The 20,262-nt window shown below is 39.0% G+C and overlaps 1 protein-coding gene across 3 annotated transcripts in view; it reads right to left on the bottom strand.

Annotated features, from left to right (window-relative positions):
• The window catches only part of LOC131696629 (zinc finger protein 892-like), a 21,190-nt gene extending 943 nt beyond the window's left edge, over positions 1-20,247 (bottom strand). The window contains exons 1-3 of one of the 3 annotated variants that reach the window (XM_059017615.1): positions 19,422-20,247; positions 6,552-7,013; positions 1-2,556 (exon numbers count right to left, since the gene is read on the bottom strand). The exon at positions 1-2,556 is cut by the window's left edge and continues 943 nt beyond it. In XM_059017615.1, coding sequence (XP_058873598.1) covers positions 1,460-2,556; positions 6,552-7,013; positions 19,422-19,758 — 1,896 coding nt within the window. In that variant the 5' untranslated portion in view covers positions 19,759-20,247 and the 3' untranslated portion in view covers positions 1-1,459. Of the gene's footprint in view, positions 2,557-6,551; positions 7,014-7,327; positions 8,074-15,770; positions 16,951-18,317; positions 18,780-19,421 lie in introns of those variants that run through there. The other 2 variants (XM_059017614.1, XM_059017616.1) reach the window with 2 other exon arrangements.
• Between the last annotated feature and the right edge of the window lie 15 nt (positions 20,248-20,262).

Raw genomic sequence — 20,262 nt, 5'->3', positions numbered from 1 at the left:
CGCCGTATTCTACTGCTGCTCTTCATTATAACTACTTCCTGTATCTTATATTTGATTTTCCTGTTACAGGCATCCGTATTCATGTTTTTTGTAATTGCTCTTATTGGAAATCATTCTCATCCATGTTATTATTATTATTATTATTATTATTATTATTTATTTCTGAGCAGATGCCCTTATCCAGGGCGACTTACAACTGTTACAAGATATCACATTATTTTTACATACAATTACCCATTTATGCAGTTGGGTTTTTACTGGAGCGATCTAGGTAAAGTACCTTGCTCAAGGGTACAGCAGCAGTGTCCCCCACCTGGGATTGAACCCACGACCCTCCAGTCAAGAGTCCAGAGCCCTAACCACTACTCCACACTGCTGCCCATATCGTTCTTACTACATGCTCTTACTGGACTTTACTCATAGAAGCAAATAATTTTACTATAAAAGGTAAATTCTCTTAGTCAAACTCGCTCTCAAATGTTAATTATTTGCTGTTTTCTTTATTTTGCTCTTATTTGAATTTGATCTTATTTGCTACTGATTTTATTGTTCTTTATAACTGCTCTTATCTGCAATATGATACTCTGTAATGTGATATTCAGTAATGTGGTATGTTGTAATGTGATATTCAGTAGTGTGGTATTTTGTAACAATTGTAAGTCGCCCTGGATAAGGGCATCTGTGAAGAAATAAATAATAAAAACAATAATATCTTTCACGCCTTGGGTTCCACTACATGCTTGACAGTGCTGTTTAACAATAGACTACATGAGAAAGCTTATTCAGAAGCTAAATACTACTAGATATTAGCAATACTTCAGCATCACCGATACATACTGTATATAGACAATAAATACCATTACAAGCATTTAAACAACATAATAATTCCAAGCCATGCACCGCAAATTCAATACATCAGTTACCTTCCTTTATGACTTGGAGGGATGTGCAAAAGTCTCTTTTGGAGAAATAAAGCACTCTTATGAAGAGGTAAGAAGAATACCAATCCTGCGATGGTCGTTGTTCCGTGGAGCAGCCTGGAGGGATGCAAAGAGAAGCCCAGCGTTTACACCTTGCTCCAGGGGTTTAGCCGTGAAGAAGCCAAGTCACAGTCCTGCCTTTGTAGCGCTGCAACAGTCTTTCCCTTCTGGTTTTAACACAACGTTTCTGTCAGTCTACAAGCAGTTCCCTGGCAGTTTCCAAGTAGAGGCTTTAGTTACTGTGGTGATGCAGACAGGAAATGTTTTTATTTTATTTTATTTTTATAAATACGGGGTGTATTTCTTTTTATTATTTCTGTGACCTGCCCCCCTACAGTCAAACAAAGTCAATTAGAAGTCCTGGCACGGGCCCCCATCAATAGAGGTTTAGTGGTTAAATTCATGTTTTTGTCTTGAGGAGAATTTCCTGGTTTTTAAGGTGTGTCTCGTCAGATCAAAACTTTCCCAACTTTCAGCGTTCAGGGTTTCACTGCTGTGTGAATTTCTCTGTGTTTATTAAGTCTGTCTGTTCGAAAGAAACCTTTCCCACATTCACTACAGTGGTACGGTTTCTCTCCTTTGTGAGTTAGTTTGTGTTTTTTAAGACTTCTTAATCCAGTAAAGCTCCTTCTACAATCAGTACAGTAATGTGGTTTCTTCCCGGTGTGAATTTTCTGGTGTCTTTTAAGATTTCCAGAATAATTGAAGCACTTCTTGCATTCATTGCACTGATATGGCTTCTCTCCTGTGTGAATTAGTTTGTGTCTTTTAAGACCTGCATAATAATTGAAATGCATCTTGCATTCACTACACTGATATGGCTTCTCTCCTGTGTGAATTCCCCTGTGTTTTTTAAGATTCATGAAATCACTGAAGCACATCTCGCATTCATTACACTGATATGGCTTCTCTCCTGTGTGAATTCCCCGGTGTTTTTTGAGATTTCTTAAATCACTGAAGCACATCTCGCATTCATTACACTGATATGGCTTCTCTCCTGTGTGAATTAGTTTGTGTCTTTTAAGACTTGCAGAATAATTGAAGCGCATCTCACATTCATTACACTGGTATGGCTTCTCTCCTGTGTGAATTTGCTGGTGTTTTTGAAGATTTCCAGAATAATTGAAGCGCTTCTTGCATTTATTACACTGATGTGGCTTCTCTCCTGTGTGAATCAGTTTGTGTCTGTTAAGGACTGACACACAACTGAAACTCTTCCCACAATCATCACAGGGAAATGGAGCCCTTTCTCTTTGACTTCCCTTGTGAGTTATAGGAGAGCCTAATTGACAGGAACTCTTCCCAGCTTTAGCTTTAGCAGAACAAGGCAAGGTCTTCAAGTTGCCCCGGGTTTCAGAGTTGTTCACACACACAGAATGTGCAGTCTCTGTACTCTGCAGAGTAAATGGTGGTCTGTCTTGTAAATAATGAATTTTAACTGAGCAAGTTCTCAATTTCTTTATGTGTTCTTCTTGGGTCATCTCTCTGTCTTCCCTGCTCTGCAGGTTGCCGCTGGAAGAGTTTTTGCTGTGGGGTGATGGAGTGGAGTCGTGTTCTCCTTCATCTACTGTAGAAGCTAAAGATAGAAAGAGACCAAGGTTACTGTACAGCATTCTTACACATTCACCCTCATAACCATGACCAACTCCTAGAGTGAACTCTGATGACTGCATACAGAGAGAATCCAGTCAAATCTCCTTAATATCACCCCTGTTAATGTCAGCCTACTGTCATCATTGTGGGTTGTAAAGAGGATATCTTATACACTAATTAATTCCAGCATTCGATATTTATTGAGAAGATTTTTCGCTGTACTTTCTGATCACATATCTAAATCGTGATCATAGATTTAAAAAGATCAATTTTATTAGCTAAGCGACTCAATACAACATACATTTCACAAATAATTTGCCTGTTAAATAACTTAACAATATCTACAATCTCCTAGCTCACTACATTTACATTATATTCATGTCAGACGCGGCTGCACATATTTGTAAATTGTTCCCCACCTGTCTCCGCCTTTAACGCAGAGAGTTCTGGGACTTCAGCACAAAAACACTTCCGCAGAAGTCAGCTGTTTTGTACACTCAGTCGAAGGGTGCAGTGAAGGGCACATAAAGCTCCCTTCACTCGTTCCCTAACGAATTGGGACAACCCTTATGATGGCGAACACAGTACTTCTGCCCCTCAAGGGAGGGTAACGAGCGAGCAAGGGCGCGGTTTGGGGTGCAGCCAGTATCGCTTGCACGTGCTGGGTGAAAAAAAAAATACTGGAACCACATGACAGCTGCGTTTTACGACTGGACACTACATTTAACCAATCAGAGAGTCGAAGGGGGGAATTTTCCGTTGCAGGCAGCGCATTATAATTTTAGATGAATTTGTCCAGTGACGTAATTGCACACAACGCTGTGACGAGTATGTTATGTTAAGATCGTAGGTCTGTAGGCTCAGATCGATTTTTTTTGTTTTGTTTTTTGGCATGAGATTCGGGCTACCACAGTGTGTTCAAGTACAAAGAATTACCTGACAGCATACTAAACTGACCCATATGCTTATAAACAAAAAAAGAACATTTACTGCAGTGAAATATCTATGTGACAAACTTCAGGCATGACAAACTGTCACAAAGACGGCCGGAGTGGGTGGCGTCAGACCAGATCCAGGAAATAAAACGACAGAGACTTGGGGTTTTGGTGAAGCTGAGCGCGTGATCGCGCTCAGCATTTAATAATTAACAGACAGAAAATAAAAAGGTTTTAAACACAAAACAGGACACGGCACTTGAGACCAAAATAAATAGACGAACAAAAACGGACTAAAACAGTAAACAGACAGACAAACGGTGAGTGAAGCAAAACAAACGTTTCTTTCTTTCTTTCTTTCTCCTCTCTCTCTCTCCCGTTCTCCACTCACGAACACCCAACCCCGAGTGAATGAAAATGTGTCTATATATACTGTTGTGCTGGGATTCAATTACCAATTAATTATTCACTTGAATCCCAGCACGTGAATTAATTCTGTGCAACCCCGTGCTCACATATTACATTTAACCAGCACGTGAGTGATTTGTGCCCTCCTCGTGCCTAAATACAAATCTACATTTTTAAATACACGTGAAACACAGACCCGTTTATATCCCGTGTACCAATGACTATACACCAACATTAACACACGCAACATACAACACTTAACACACACATGCACACAGGGGCGGGGCACATTGCCACACAAACTAATCAAAATGTATTTCACTAAAAGCCCCTGACCAATAGAGTTTTGGGACGCAGTGCAGCATTTCAATATCTACGGTTGCAGTGTTTACTTGAGATTACCGTAGACCACGGCATCAAAGCGCAATGCTTTACCAGAGCGGTTTCAAAATCGTTTTGCAAGACCCAGAACGCTTACTGATCCAAAAAAAAAATAATTGAAGACATTTTTATAGAAGATGTTGACGGAACTATGCATCAGCTGCAGAGTCACTTACAATTACGTCTCGCCCGAAAGACGGAGCACAAGGAGGTGAAGTGACTTGCTCAGGGTCACACAATGAGTCAGTGGCTGAGGTGGGATTTGAACCGGGGACCTCTTGGTTACAAGCCCTTTTCTTTAACCACTGGACCACACAGCCTCCTATATGACAACCACTGATAACTTTACATAGTTCAAGCAGGAGATCAGTAAATTACACTTGTGGACATTGCTAAAGAAAAATTAATGGATTCCTAAACTTTTTTTTTCACATTCAAACTAGGTCAGTGTGGGTATACTTGATCACAGAATGAAACCATTATTTATGAAGTAATCTGCAGAACAACAGCTTTTTAGAAATGTATAATAGTGTATACTTCAAGCAGATATTTGGTCCGACACATGCTCTAAAGTTAAGTCATGTCAGCCGGCCCTCAGAATGGTAGAATTCTCACAGTCCGCAAAGGGTTAAGCACTTAGCGAGGCTGAAGCGTTAAAACGATGCCAAAAAAATAACCCATTAATAGTGACAACGAATATGGAAATTACCAATCCGAAATGGATGATGAAAAAGAAAAAAATATAGAAAATGAAAAAGAGCAAATTTGGGGTTTCCCTTTGATCCTGGTTTATCATTTGAGTCTCGTATTAGGGACGTTTCAAAAGTATCCTTCTATCACTCGAGAAACATAGCCAAACTGAGACCAATTATCTCCTTATCCGACGCTGAGTGACTAACACATGCCTTTGCATCTTCAAGAATTGATTACTGTAATGCACTCCTCTCTGGCATTCCAAAACGTGAGGCGTCCCGCCTACAGCTTGTTCAGAATACCGCTGCTAGAATAAAACCAAAGAACATGAGCATATCACCCCTGTTTGAGCCTTCTTGCACTGGCTCGCTGTTCAATATAGAATTGATTTTGAAATCTTATTACTGACCTATAAAGCCTTCAATGGAGCAGCTCCTAGCTATTTGCAGGAGCTACTGACCGTGTATCTCCCAAATCACACTCTTAGATCTCAGGAAGCAGGGCTGCTCGCTGTTCCCAGGGCCAGTAAAATCAATACAGGAGGTAGGGCTTTTTCTTTAGGGTCCCTAAACTATGGAATGCTCCACCTTCATGTGTTAGGGAAGCTGGGTCTGTGGGTATTTTTAAGTCTAAGCTTAAAACACATTTTTATAAAATGGCATTTTTATCTTAGTGGTTTTAATGCAACATAATTGCTAGCTTTTAAATCATTAATTTTTTTACTATTATTTGTATATTTTATATTTTATTGTATTTTTATGTATTTATGCACAGTGTCTTGTGATACTTTGGTATGAAAGGCGCTATATAAATGAAATAAATAAATAAACCCGATAGTCTACGAAGATCAACGGCTGAAAGAACAGCAAGAGGGGCCAGTGTGTAAAAAAATAAACACTGATAGTGGGTATGATGTTATGTGGAGGAAGAAAAATAGAAATGTTTTTTTTACAGCAAGGAATTGGGTGGTTTGATAAGCAAGCTCTGTCAGAAACAAAAAAAAAAAGATTGCTAAAGGATCAGAGGGTAAATGGAGCAGTGTAGCCTGGGTATGAATTAGGATGGATTATTATTATAAGGGCAGCAGTGTGGAGTAGTGGTTAGGGCTCTGGACTCTTGACCAGAGGGTTGTGGGTTCAATCCCCAGTGGGGGACACTGCTGTTGTACCCTTGAGCAAGGTACTTTACCTAGATTGCTCCAGTAAAAACCCAACTGTATAAATGGGGAATTGTATGTAAAAATAATGTGATATCTGTATAATGTGAAATAATGTATAATGTGATATCTTGTAACAATTGTAAGTCGCCCTGGATAAGGGCGTCTGCTAAGAAATAAATAATAATAATAATAATATTCATTACTCCATTTCTTCTTATTATTATTAAAATTATTTGTCTTATTATATATTTAAGGGGAGTCCATTAGTACTGTTCTAATTTGAATCTAGATGACCGACAAGAAAATGTGTTAAAATGTGTAGTAGCCCAAACACTCTCCAGTTTGCACGCTCCACCTCTCAGTTTGTTAACACTTTGCATTGCTGTCCTCAGCTTTACTCACATGCTGTGCTGCTCGTGGACGCCATCGCTCCATCCTCCTTTCCATCTGCAGCTCTTTCCTGAGGGGGGTGATGTTTCCTCTGAATGGACCCCAGCACAGTGCCATCTTCTCCAACACTAGAACCAGCGTCTTCAGAGACAGGCTGATTGGGTTTCACGCAGGAGAGTTCAGGTGGGGACTCATCACAATGGCTAGATCCCAGCTTCACCATATTCCCCTCCAGTATACTGACTTCATCTTTATTAGAAACTTCCTCTGTGATGTGAACACACTCCAGATCTGGGACGCCCTCTTTAATGCGGACAGGTTCAAGTTCAGGGTCTTTACTGTCAACAAATGTCAGCTTTGTAATCTCCATTTGAGTTACACACCACTCCTGATCAGAGATTTCCTCGTGTGTGTAAACAGCTTCTATCACTGGCCCCTCCTCTTCGTCACTGGAAGCAGGTCTCTCTTCAGGATCTGTGTGAAACAAACATGCACAGGTTTTTAACTCTTCCCTTCCTGCACAGGCTTTTCAGAATTCTACTGATAAACACACCAGGGTGACTCCAAGCTGACCTCATTATCAAACTAATTCTTAGGTTTCAATGGCGATGCCTCAAAATGTGTAAAACTGAAAAATGTTCAGGGTATATATTTGGTACACTCTGATAAAGGTCTCTTCAAAAGTACAGAAAGCAAATATTTTAATTGCACTCTCATTTTAAATAGACATTTAACCAAAAATAATTGAGCGTTTTTAAATTGCTTTTTTTTTTAATTTTTTTTTTTACCTTGAACTCTGGTCAATAGTGCCTGGTTCTCATTCCTTGGAAAGTCTTGTTCATCACAGTCGGGGTTTATGTTCATGAGAGCTTGTTTGATGTTTGCACCCGCCGCACTGAGGCATTCCCGCACCGCTTTCAACTCGCTCTCTGATATTTCCAATCTCAGCTTCAGACTTTCATTCTCTTTCTCCTTTCCAGCCATTTCCATTTGGAATTGAGTGAATTTGCCGCCGACAACTTTTGTGATTTGGCACAAGACGGTGTCTACAGCCGCTTTCACTGCGTGCTCGATGGTAGAGGCGAGCTCGTCTTGAAAGAACGACACGGAGACGCTGACGTCCATCTTCACTGGTTTCAGTTTCAGACTGGGTTTCACTTACTGGGGAATTCCCATTCACATATAATCAGCAACTCCGTTTTGCTCTGATAAAGAAAGAACAAAAACAGCAAACGATTGCAAGTCGCCCTGGATAAGGGCGTCTGCTAAGAAATACATAAATAATAATAATAATAATAATAATAATAATAATAATAATAATAATAATAATAATAATAATAATAATAACTTTGCACGGAGTAACTTTTTTCTTTCAGTATCCTACAGACTTGTAATGTGCTCAGAATTAAACAGAAAATTGACTCTGTCTCAGCTACTCCATGCAGGTAATAAACGAACAACAAAGACACAAATGACTAGAACACAGTTTAACCCAAATTAAATAGTTTAAACCGCGTGTGATAAAACGTTTTAAAATTACCAGCGACCTCTTCGCTCTCTCGCTCCCCGGCGTAAAAACAAGAAAACGTTTCTATTTCCTGGAAGCGTCACTGGTAGTAGGCGTGTCTGGTTTGTTACCGTCGCGTATGATTGGCTGCAGAAACGCTCTGACTAACCCAGCTTGCGAGGCTGATTGGCTGGCCTCCCTGCATCAGCCAACAGAGTATATTTGCAAGACGGATGACACACCCCTGGCACCCTTTAACTCCGCCTCTAACTCCGCCTCTACAGTGACGCACTGTCCTCACATTGACGCACTGATCCCCCCCCATGTGAAGTCTGTTCTTTTTGGTTTACAGAATTTAATTTTCTCTGCATTGTCAATGCCCATTTTATTTATGTGTTTCAAATAATGAATGCATCGACATTGCGTTCTAAATAAACCATTGAATCCTCATTACATTTATAAAGGCAGTATTAATTAATGCGCTTCCGTTTCCATATAATATATACAAAAGCAGTAACTATTTGCGGTGTGTAATGTATGTAGAAAAAAAAAACGTGCAAGCATTGTTGGGAATGGTCTTGATGTCAGCGTAAAAATATTGCTTGATACTCTCTGATTAATATACTGCCCTCCGCTTCTGTGGAATCTGTTCAGTTATCCGTGTGTTTCTACTGCAACAATACTGTTAGAACGGAACCCTGTAAAAATGTACCACTGGATTTTGGAACAAGGTACGATGGTATCTGTGAAAGTCCAATTGTATTGTATAATATATGTATCCTACACCATCAATGTACAATTCCGTGTTACAATAATGCAGTACAACCAGAATAATAACAGTATAGCTACACTATAGAACCGTGGTACATTTTTATAGGGGTATAGCTTCACACAATCTACATTTACTCAATCGTATTAAAGTAAGAATGATGTGTGTCATTCTCATCTTATTTACAATGTAAAATTGACATGCTTACATGTCTGTATAGGTTAGCAATCAGATACAGGAAGCTGAAGTTCAGGTCGTCACTCATATTATTTGCATCCCAGTTTTTGTTCTGTCCTTTAAGCTCATATGATAATTGATTTATCAAAGTTGAATGATGATCCCTTTGTTTAAGTCCCTTTGGTCATATCATGTTGACCTGTTTTTTGTCTGAGTATCCCACAAGGATTATCCCTTCTACAAGTGCATGTAACCTGGACCAGCATGGGGTTTGTATGTCATAGCTAGGGGTCTACTTAAATCACGGTAAATTTACGTATTTTTCACGGGTATGTTGCGGAATAAAATTAGGATTTCGCGGACATTTCGCGGACATGTTTAAACATTAAATAAACCTAAGTAGACAGTATTTCAGAACACTATAAAGCCTAAAAATAGTGGTACTTGCTTCCTTACTGAAACAGAGTGCTGGCATTTGTTAAAGGCGAGTATGCAGCATCCCCCTGCAGTTGACTTGCCCATACATTGAGACTGCACGTCTGCATCCACTGAATTGGTTGGAAGTTAAGGCGAAGCTTTGCCAAGTTATACAGATGTGGAAATCGATTAGAAACAGCCCAAAAACTCGGTTACACAGGGGCATCTGGCATACTTTAATAAAGTCAATGTATGCAGCACGTTTGTTGTCATGTTATTTGTCCCATCCAATCATTTATTTTATTAGTACCGAGTCAAAACAAAGAAGACGTGGCTATTCGGGTCTAAAATTCCAACTGTAAGCAACAGGTTGAAGCGAGGTGGCTGTGCTGGATCGTTTTAGTACTGATTTAACTTGCAGACAGGAATACTTCTTGTCTGGGCTGGCTTTCCAGTTTGTTTTCTGAAAGCTGTTTATTTTACATTCTGTTCAGTAGCCTCTGTAGTAGCCTTTTGTTTAATGTGTGATTCTGAAGCTAAATAGCGATCGATCTCCAAAGACACATTAAGATATGGAAAACAATTACCTCAGTCTGCATGTAGTTTCTTTGGGAAATATCTTAAAACGATCATCATATACTTTGCTTTTTCTGTCGTCCATTTCTACTATTTTCTCTCCAGTGTTGAAAACTAGATTTTAGCAACCTAAATCAAAAGAATGCAGCACCAACTTTGTCCCGCCCCCTCCTGCACAGTACAGATCACATAAAAGCAGTAAAGACGCGCTGATAGGCTGATTAAAACAAGAACGTTAACTGCTTTGGAGAATTCATTTTGTAAATGTTATTTGTGGACATTTTCTGTTTGTGTGTTTTTTGCTTAAGTGCAATGCACACGGGACGACGAATGAATAAAAAAGGGCTATCTGCAGATGGAAGATACGTAGTTTGCGTCACTTGCGTTGTGCAGTAGTTCATTTAAACAAGTTTTTTTTTTTTTTTCCTCTCCGTACTTGTTTGTATGCATTGGCCCCGAAGAGGTGAATTTCGCGGTGAACCCTCAATTTCGCGATTTCGCGATTTAGGTAGGTCCCTAGTCATAGCTAAATATCCCTGTGCCATGTATTTACATATCCTAAATGAAATACAAACTGAAATTAGAATTTCAATGTAGATGTAAAATACAAATACAAACCTGCGTAAACCATGTTAATTTGCAGCATGCACAAAGTGAATTAGATATAGGGTATATTCACCCCTGGACATGTTCACATAGATATACCAGCATGTGGATTCGTGTTTAGGGCTCTGGACTCTTTACTGGAGGGTTGAAGATTCAAACCCAGGTGGGGCACTGCAAGCAGGTACTTCACAGATTGCTCCAGTAAAATACCCAGCTCTATAAATGAGCACAAATTCAAGTCACTTTGAATAAAAGCATCAGCTAAGAAATGATCTATAGCAATTTATGTCCATATGTGAAACACACACACACACAATATACAGCAATTTACCATGTAGTCACATAGAGGTGGTGATTAAATGGGTCTCTTTCAGCAAGGTGCAGTTGTATTGAAGTGAAAGTGGTTGCCTATAGGTACAGTTGGTGGCTAAAAGTGGAATTGAAGACAAACCAACCCTAACCCCAAACCCTAAATAACAAGCTGTGATGCAAATAGAAATCTGACTACAGCCTCGTATTAAAGATTATAATCATTGAACACATCTGTGATGTTTGTTGGTATAGAAAAGAATTATTACAAAGGAAGTGGATTTTATCTGTTCCTATTAAAATTGGAAGATTTTTTGATTACATACACAACATACACATAGAGTAGCAGCGTGGAGTAGTGGTTAGGGCTCTGGACTCTTGACCGGAGGGTCGTGGGTTCAATCCCAGGTGGGGGACACTGCTGCTGTACTCTTGAGCAAGGTACTTTACCTAGATTGCTCCAGTAAAACCCTAACTGTATAAATGGATAATTGTATGTAAAAATAATGTGATATCTTGTAACAATTGTAAGTCACCCTGGATAAGGGCGTCTGCTAAGAAATAAATAATAATAATAATAATAATAATAATAATAATAATAATAATAATAATAATAATAATAATAATAACAACAAGGAGTTCTGTAACCACTGGAGGTTTTAACAAAGAACTTGATTACAATCTTTGCTCTTATGATTGATCATGTATATTAGGTTATAGTTTGTGGCATGGTGGTGTGGTGGTTAGCGCTACTGCTTCACAGCTCCAGGGTCCCAGGTTTGATTCCCGTTTCAGGGGAGTTTGCATGTTCTCCCCCTGTTCGTGTTGGTTTTCACCAGGCACACCGTTTTCCTCCCCTCATCCAAAAACATAGTGGTCAGGTTGATTGGTCACTCTAAATTGTCCTCTGTGTGCATGCTTGTGTGAGTGTGAGAGTTGGCCAGTGTTGGACTGGTGTCCCATCCTGGGTGTAGTCCTGCCTTGCACCGTGTCTGCCGGGCTAAGCTCCAGCTCACCGTGACTGTATTGGATGAAGTGATTATTGATGATGGATGGATGGTTAATATTTGTAATAATGCATTTATTGACATCCACATGTTCTCCGATTAATAAACATTTGGACTGAACATGTTTAATTTTCCCACACATAAATTGTCAAAATCCCACATCAAGTGTAATATATACATTTAGTGGTGCACAATTCTGCTCCTCTAGAGTCGCAGTCAGTCCAGCAGGTTTTGAAGGCCTCAGGGGGATCAAAAAATGAAAACCTTCTTTCCCCAGAGTTATGCACCCCTGACAAAATAGATGTTAACACAGTCATTCATTCAGTTGTCTGAAGGTGTCACAAAGACGGCTGCAGTGGGTGACGTCAGACCAGAAACAGGAAGTAACACACAGAGACTTGGGGTTTTGGTGAAGCTGAGCGTGTGATCGCGCTCAGCATTTAATAATTAAACAGAACAGAAAATAAAAAGGTTGTAACAAAAACACAGGACACAACACTTGCGCCAAAATAAATAGACAAACAAAAACAGTGAGAAACACGGTGAGAAACACTTCTTATATTTACGTTCTTACTTTTCTTTTACTCCTCTCTCTCCCGTTCTCCACTCTCGAACACACAACCCCGAGTGAGTGAGACGTGCATCGATATGTACTGTTGTGCTGGGATTCAATTACTAATTAATTATTCACTTGAATCCCAGCACGTGATTTAATTCTGTGCAACCTCGTGCTCACATATTATATACTTTAAATGCACGTGAAGTGCAATCCCGTGCCTAAATATAATAATAATAATAATTATTATTATTATTTATTTCTTAGCAGACGCCCTTATCCAGGGTGACTTACAATTGTTACAAGATATCACATTATTTTTACATACAGTTCCCCATTTATACAGTTGGGTTTTTACTGGAGCAATCTAGGTAAAGTACCTTGCTCAAGGGTACAGCAGCAGTGTCCCCCACCTGGGATTGAACCCACGACCCTCCGGTCAGGAGTCCAAAGCCCTAACCACTACTCCACACTGCTGCCCATAAAATTATACAATTTAAATACTCGTGCTGCACACACCCATTTATATCCCGTGTACCAACTGCAATACACCAACATTAACACACGCAACATACAACATATAACACACAAATGCACACAGGGGCGGGGCACATTGCCACAGAAGGTTATTATTATTATTTTTTTTTTAATTTAAAAGCATTTATTTATCTGTTTTGATTGAAGTCCGGCTTTCCTGTCAAAAGTACTATGAAAACAAACAAGGAGATCAAAATTGCAAACAAAGAACTTTATTACAAATACATAATGCAGTTTGGATATTAAAAATTAAAATGCAGCTATTTTTGACAGATATGTTTTTATAATATAGCAAGAAATAATTAATGTATTACTATTATTATTATTATTATTGATTTCTTAGCAGACGCCCTTATCCAGGGCGACTTACAATCGTAAGCAAATACATTTCAAGTGTTACAGTACAAGTAATAATACAATAAGAGCAAGATAAATACAATGACTTTGGTTCAAGCAAGTACAAGTGTGACAAAATACAATTCAATAATACAGCAGATAACAGTGACAGTGATAGTTACATCAAGATATGATTAAATACAAAATACTACAGGTTAAACACTTGGCAGATTACAGTACTCTGAAGTACAGGATTAAATGCAGTAAAATAGGGGGCAGATAAGAGCAAATAAAGCGCTTTTTGTTGTTATTGTTAAAAACAACTTTGGGGGGATTAAATCAACATTTAGACCCGTCCACTAAAACCAAATTAGAAATATGTACTTAATAGCAGTTTGATTTATCATAAGTGGGCACTTTCTTCTACTAAAATACAGCCACCATTAAATTCTGACTTTGTGATTAGCTGGTGGGTCAAGTTTTAATTTAATCCCCCCATTTCATTTACACTGAATAAAGGGTATGAATAATTATGAAGCCTACTGTATTTACAAGTGAGTATTCCTGAGCATTCTCTATAAACATTTAAATAAACAGATGTAAACAATAAGTATTAATGACTTTATGCACAATATTTTACTTGAAATTCATATCGTTCAGTAAATATATTAAACAACCTTCAATAATGTTACATGTAAAAACCATTAAAGAACAAACCATCACACTGCACGGCACCCTTTAGATGGACATCCAAGTGCTTTTTTAAATGGTGGCGTTTATTGGGTTTATATTTGCTTGGCTGGCAAAATGGACGGTGGTACAAATTGCAGCATTGGGTAAACCGTTTCACCTCAGGCAACACTCCTCCTTTCACTGCTGTTATATACAAAGAGCAAATTACAACATGATTAATAGCCTACAATTAATATACATCAGTGTATCTACATTGAGATTGGATGAAAATAATTTGCAAAAAAATATATATATATATATATTGTATGTAAAAATAATGTGATATCTTGTAACAATTGTAAGTCGCCCTGGATAAGGGCATCTGCTAAGAAATAAATAATAATAATGATTTGTAGCTAATGTGAAATTTAGAAAACACTGATGTATATTGGCACAGTGAGGTATATTGAAGAACTAGTGACAATGGCCTCTATTATCAAAGCATTTTTTGCAAATTTTGTATCAGCACCAGTCCCAGCAGAATAAGAGAATAAGAGATAATGCCACTGGACTCAAAGGGTCTCAGGAAAAACGGAGAGATAGGAACAAGGAAGATGACAAAAAACAGATGTATGGGAGACTACATTTGGGGGCTGATTTGTGAAAGTGATTTACAGTACAATCGTAACTGCTCACTTCTAAATCTTTTGTAGTCATTTTTGTATCACTTTAGTATAAATACATGTTAATTTGGATTCATATGTTGTTTTTTTCTGACTTTATGTGAACGAAAAGACACAAATTCGCCCGTTTTCTCATTGGAAATAGGTACATTTCAAAATATCACTGTCCTGGTCACAAAAGCAAAGTTTGTGGGGAATAATAGCCATTTTCTATACTTTTGAGGCATAAGAAATTAGGAAATAACACTTACTACCCAGGAACCAAAAAAAAAAAAAAAATTGTTACACGGTGTAATAATAATAATAATAATAATAATAATAATGATAATAATAATAATGTTGTGTTCCCACCTCTGAACTCTAGCTCTCCTTTGAAGATTTACACAGTTTCTCACACTATTCTAATATTCTTTTGTCAATATAAATCGACGATAGGAAGTAGTACAGTACTTCAGGCGGGGGAAACCGGTCGCAGCGGCCCCGGTGCTGCCTAGCGCACAGGCCGGGTCGCTAGAAATGCAAATACACAGCCACTATGCTATAATAAAACGCTACGCTGTGGCAGGTAGGGTGATACTTGGACGAGCTGACTGTCCAATTAAAGTGATGAGAAAAAAAAACAACATACAGCCAGCTATCCCGGTTTAGCTACACATTTAATGTCATCATAAAAACAGGTTCTTGGATTTTTGCTGTGCTGGCGTTAAAACATTCTACATGACCAAAAAAAAAAAAGATTTATCAAAACGTATTGCAGCTAAACATCACATTGCGCAGGGGGAAAACAACAATATAAATGTTTCCTTTAGGTGCAGCAAGTCAGTTCTGCCAGTGAATCCTTAAGGGATGCTTTATATACAGTTATGATTATATGATGGTATGCCATACCCGTCCCCATATCCAATCCCTACACCTACGCACTTTATATTCATTCATTTAAAACACTGCTGGCGCCACAGGATTTATTCAGCGATGGTGAAGATAAACCACTTGTCCAGTATTTTAGTTTAGAACTCTTTTAAAAAGCATTTTTTGTCGGGGGGGGGGGGGGGGGGGGGGTTGTGACAAGAAACCAAGTAGACGGAGAGAATGGCTTAGGACCCTCTCTCTCTCTCTCTCTCTCTATATATTCTCGATTTCTGTTAATTTCATAAACAGAATGATATTATGAACCAATCTAACGCTACACCACCAAGGAGTTTATCAGACATACCGTATAACAGGAAATTTTGGCTTGGAATTTATTTTGACTATGAAAAAGAATAGACTACTTGAGAAAAAAAAAAAAAGTTTATTCAGAAGCTACTAGATATGAGCAATACTTCAGTAACACCTACATCAAGCATCGCCTACACATACTGTATATAGACAACAAATATCACTTCAAGCATTTAAACAAATATTATAATTATAAAAGCCATGCACCGTAAATTCAATAATTCAATACATCAGTTACCTTCCTTTATGAGGACAGTGGCAGATGCACAGCTGTTATTACCAGCAGAAGATGAGAGAACATGCAACGTTATATAAATATTTATGTTTAAATAGAGGCTGTATTTTTTTTTTTTTGTTCTGTGACTTGCCCCTAGAACAAAGGCAATAAATGGACCGCAAAGGGTTAATCACATTAATCTCTTCAGGTGACCAGTAATCCACCAGATTAAACCTTTCCCAACATTCAGCGTTTCACTGCTGCGTGTATTAGTTCGTGTCTTCTACAATTTCCTAAATCATTAAAACTCTTCCCACATTTATTACAGCGATACGGTTTCTCTCCTGTGTGAATCAGTTCGTGTCTTTTAATATTTCTTATTTCGTTAAACCGCTTCCCACAATAATTACACTGGTGTGATTTATTTGCTTTGTGAACACGCTGGTGTCTTTTAAGCTGTAATAACTGACTGAAACTCTTCCCACAATCAGCACAGGGAAATGGAGCCCGTCCTGTGCGATTTCTCTTGGGAGTTTTAGGAGAGCCTAATTGACGGGAACTCTTCCTAGCTTTAGCAAAACAAGGCAAGGTCTTCAAATTACCCCGGGTTTCAGAGTTGGTCACACGCACAGAATGTGCAGTCTCTGTACTCCGCAGAGTAAATGGTGGTCTGCCTTGTAAAGAATGAATTTTAACTGAGCAAGTTCTCAATTTCTTAAAAATTTCTTCTCTGCCTGTCGTCTCTCTGTGTTTCTTGCTCTGCGTTTTGCCACTGGAAGAGTTTTTGCAGTGGAGTGATGAAGTGGAGTCGTGTTCTCCTTCATCTAAGAAAGAAAGAGACCAAGGTTACTGTACAGCATTCTTACACATTCACTCTTCTATAGAGATTCCCCTCATAACCATGACCAACTCCTAATGTGAACTCTGATCAGAATACAGTCAAACCAGCTTAATATCACTCCTGTTAATGTCAGCCTCCTTCTATAGAATGGGTGTCAATGAAGACAAACTCATTTTAAAACTACCTTAAATGTAATTGAAAATGGATTTTCACTGCTCCCCTTATTGTTTAGTGAAACTTTTCCTTGTTAAAGGTGTTGTTTTTAAGGTTTTAAAATATGTTTTCTTACCTCTGCCATGTTCACCACCCTTATCACTGAATGCTATCTTGACCATCACATCTCAGTATATCTCCTAAAAGCTGGATGCAGCTGAGTTATGGCAAATCAACTGTAAGTCGCCCTGGGTAAGGGTGTCTGCTAATAAATAAATAGTAATAATAATAATAATAATAATAATGATGATGATGTCTGCCTAGTGCACTCGGGTTTGAGATCAGAGGAGCTTTGCATCTCTGCTGAATGAAAACTGTGAGATTTGCATCGCAACAGAAAATAAGTAAGCCACAGCTGCTTAAATGCAGTGGTAGTGCTGACAGTAAAATACTGCACTGTGATGTCATTTTAATTCAAAGGCCATTACACTTAACACCGCAGGGCAGTTAAACTAGGCACCCTCACGAGATGATCGCTTCTCAAGACTATACTGTAGTAAAACAGGACTCTGCAGCCTGAAGTAAACATGATTGTGATCGTATAACAAGCTGCTTACTCACGAGGACTTGTTTTGATGTATCATCCTCAGTGATTGCGCACCATTGACCCTTGTATTGTCTGCTGTATTTAAACTGCTGATGTGCAGAAGCGCTTTGGCTACTTGTAATGTGACGCGGCCGAGGGCTGGAGTCTTGATTTACAGATTAAAACCGGTGTTGGTTTGATTTTTCTTACAGCGCGGTGGGGAAACAACCGTTAATAAAACAAACAAACTAAATAAAACCTAGATCTCAGCTGGAGCACTAACTAAATGTGTGGTCCCTGTGCATACTATGCAGGAACTCATGACATCTAGTGGTCAACCTGTTACACTGCAGGGAACAAAGCTTTCATTCTCAAACATACGGATTCTGCTCCATAGTAAGCATATCGGTCCACTTTTAAGAATCAACCGCTTATAGGAGCTCATGATTGGTCAGGCCTGGCGCCTGCGGGCTTGCCTGTAATGTTTATAAACAAAAAAAGAACATTTACTGCAGTGAAATATGTGTGTGTCAGGCATGACACTCTCCTGTTTGCACGCTCCACCTCTCAGTTTGTTAACACTTTGCATTGCTGTCCTCAGCTTTACTCACATGCTGTGCTGCTCGTGGACGCCATCGCTCCTTCCTCCTTTCCATCTGCAGCTCTTTCCTGGGGAGGGTGATGTTTCCCCTGAATGGACCCCAGCACAGTGCCCTCTCCTCCAACACTAGAACCAGCGTCTTCAGAGACAGGCTGATTGGGTTTCACGCAGGAGAGTTCAGGTGGGGACTCATCACAATGTCTAGATCCCAGCTTCACCATATTCCCCTCCAGTATACTGACTTCATCTTTATTAGAAACTTCCTCTCTGATGTGAACACACTCCAGTTCTGGGACGCCCTCTTTAATGCGGACAGGTTCAAGTTCAGGGTCTTTACTGTCAACAAATGTCAGCTTTGTAATCTCCATTTGACTTACACCCCACTCCTGATCAGAGATTTCCTCGTGTGTGTAAACTGCTTCTATCACTGGCCCCTCCTCTTCGTCACTGGAAGCATGTCTCTCTTCAGGATCTGTGTGAAACAAACGTGCACAGGTTTTTAACTCTTCCCTTCCTGCACAGGCTTTTCAGAATTCTACTGATGAACACACCAGGGTGACTCCAAGCTGACCTCATTCTAGGGGGGGAGGGGGGGGGGGGGCGATCGCTCAACCCAATAAGAAAATCACAGATATTGATCCCAGACACAGACTTTTACATTTCAAGTGTGTCCCAATGAATATTATTTATTATTATTATTATTTATTTCTTAGCAGACGCCCTTATCCAGGGCGACTTACAATTGTTACAAGATATCACATTATACATTATTTCACATTATACAGATCACATTATTTTTACATACAATTACCTATTTATACAGTTGGTGTCTCCCACCTGGGATTGAACCCACGACCCTCCGGTCAAGAGTCCAGAGCCCTAACCACTAATCTTAAGTTTCAATGGTGATGCCTCAAAATGTGTAAAACTGAAAAAATGTTCAGGGTATATATTTGATACACTGTGATAAAGGTCTCTTCAAAAGTATAGAAAGCAAATATTTTAATTGCACTCTCATTTTAAATAGACATTTAACCAAAAATAATTGAGCGTTTTTAAATAGCTTTTTTTTTTTTTTTGCAGACTGTTTTTAAATCCCAAAATTTAAACTTACCTTTTACTCTGGTTAATAGTCCCTGATTCTCATTCCTCTGAAAGTCTTGTTCATTACAGTCGGGTTTTATGTTCAGGAGAGCTTGTTTGATGTTTGCACCCGCCGCACTGAGGCATTCCCGCACTGCTTTCAACTCGCTCTCTGATATTTCCAATCTCAGCTTCAGACTTTCATTCTCTTTCTCCTTTCCAGCCATTTCCATTCGGAATTCAGTGAATTTGCCGCCGACAACTTTTGTGATTTGGCACAAGACGGTGTCTACAGCCGCTTTCACTGCGTGCTCGATGGTAGAGGCGAGCTCGTCTTGAAAGAACGACACGGAGACACTGACGTCCATCTTCACTGGTTTCAGTTTCAGACTGGGTTTCACTTACTGGGGAATTCCCATTCACATATAATCAGCAACTCCTTTTGCTCTGATAAAGAAAGAACAAAAACAGCAAACGATTGCAAGTCGCCCTGGATAAGGTCTGCTAAGAAATATAATAATAATAATAATAATAATAATAATAATAATAATAATAATAATAATAATAACTTTGCATGGAGTAACTTTTTTCTTTCAGTATCCTACAGACTTGTAATGTGCTCAGAATTAAACAGAAAATTGACTCAGCTACTCCATGCAGGTAATAAACGAACAACAAAGACACTAGAACACAGTTTAACTCAAATTAAATAGTTTAAACCGCGTTTGATAAAACGTTTTAAAATTACCAGCGACCTCTTCGCTCTCTCGCTCCCCGGCGCAAAAACAAAAATAACGTTTCTATATCCTGTAGAGCGTCACTGGTAGTAGGCGTGTCCGGTTTGTTACCGTCGCGTATGATTGGCTGCAGAA

Source organism: Acipenser ruthenus, chromosome 57, assembly GCF_902713425.1.
Source record: "Acipenser ruthenus chromosome 57, fAciRut3.2 maternal haplotype, whole genome shotgun sequence".
NCBI classification, from domain to species: Eukaryota; Metazoa; Chordata; class Actinopteri; order Acipenseriformes; family Acipenseridae; genus Acipenser; species Acipenser ruthenus.
Note: the sequence above shows the minus strand (reverse complement) of the source record. Positions and strands in the feature narration are given on the sequence as shown.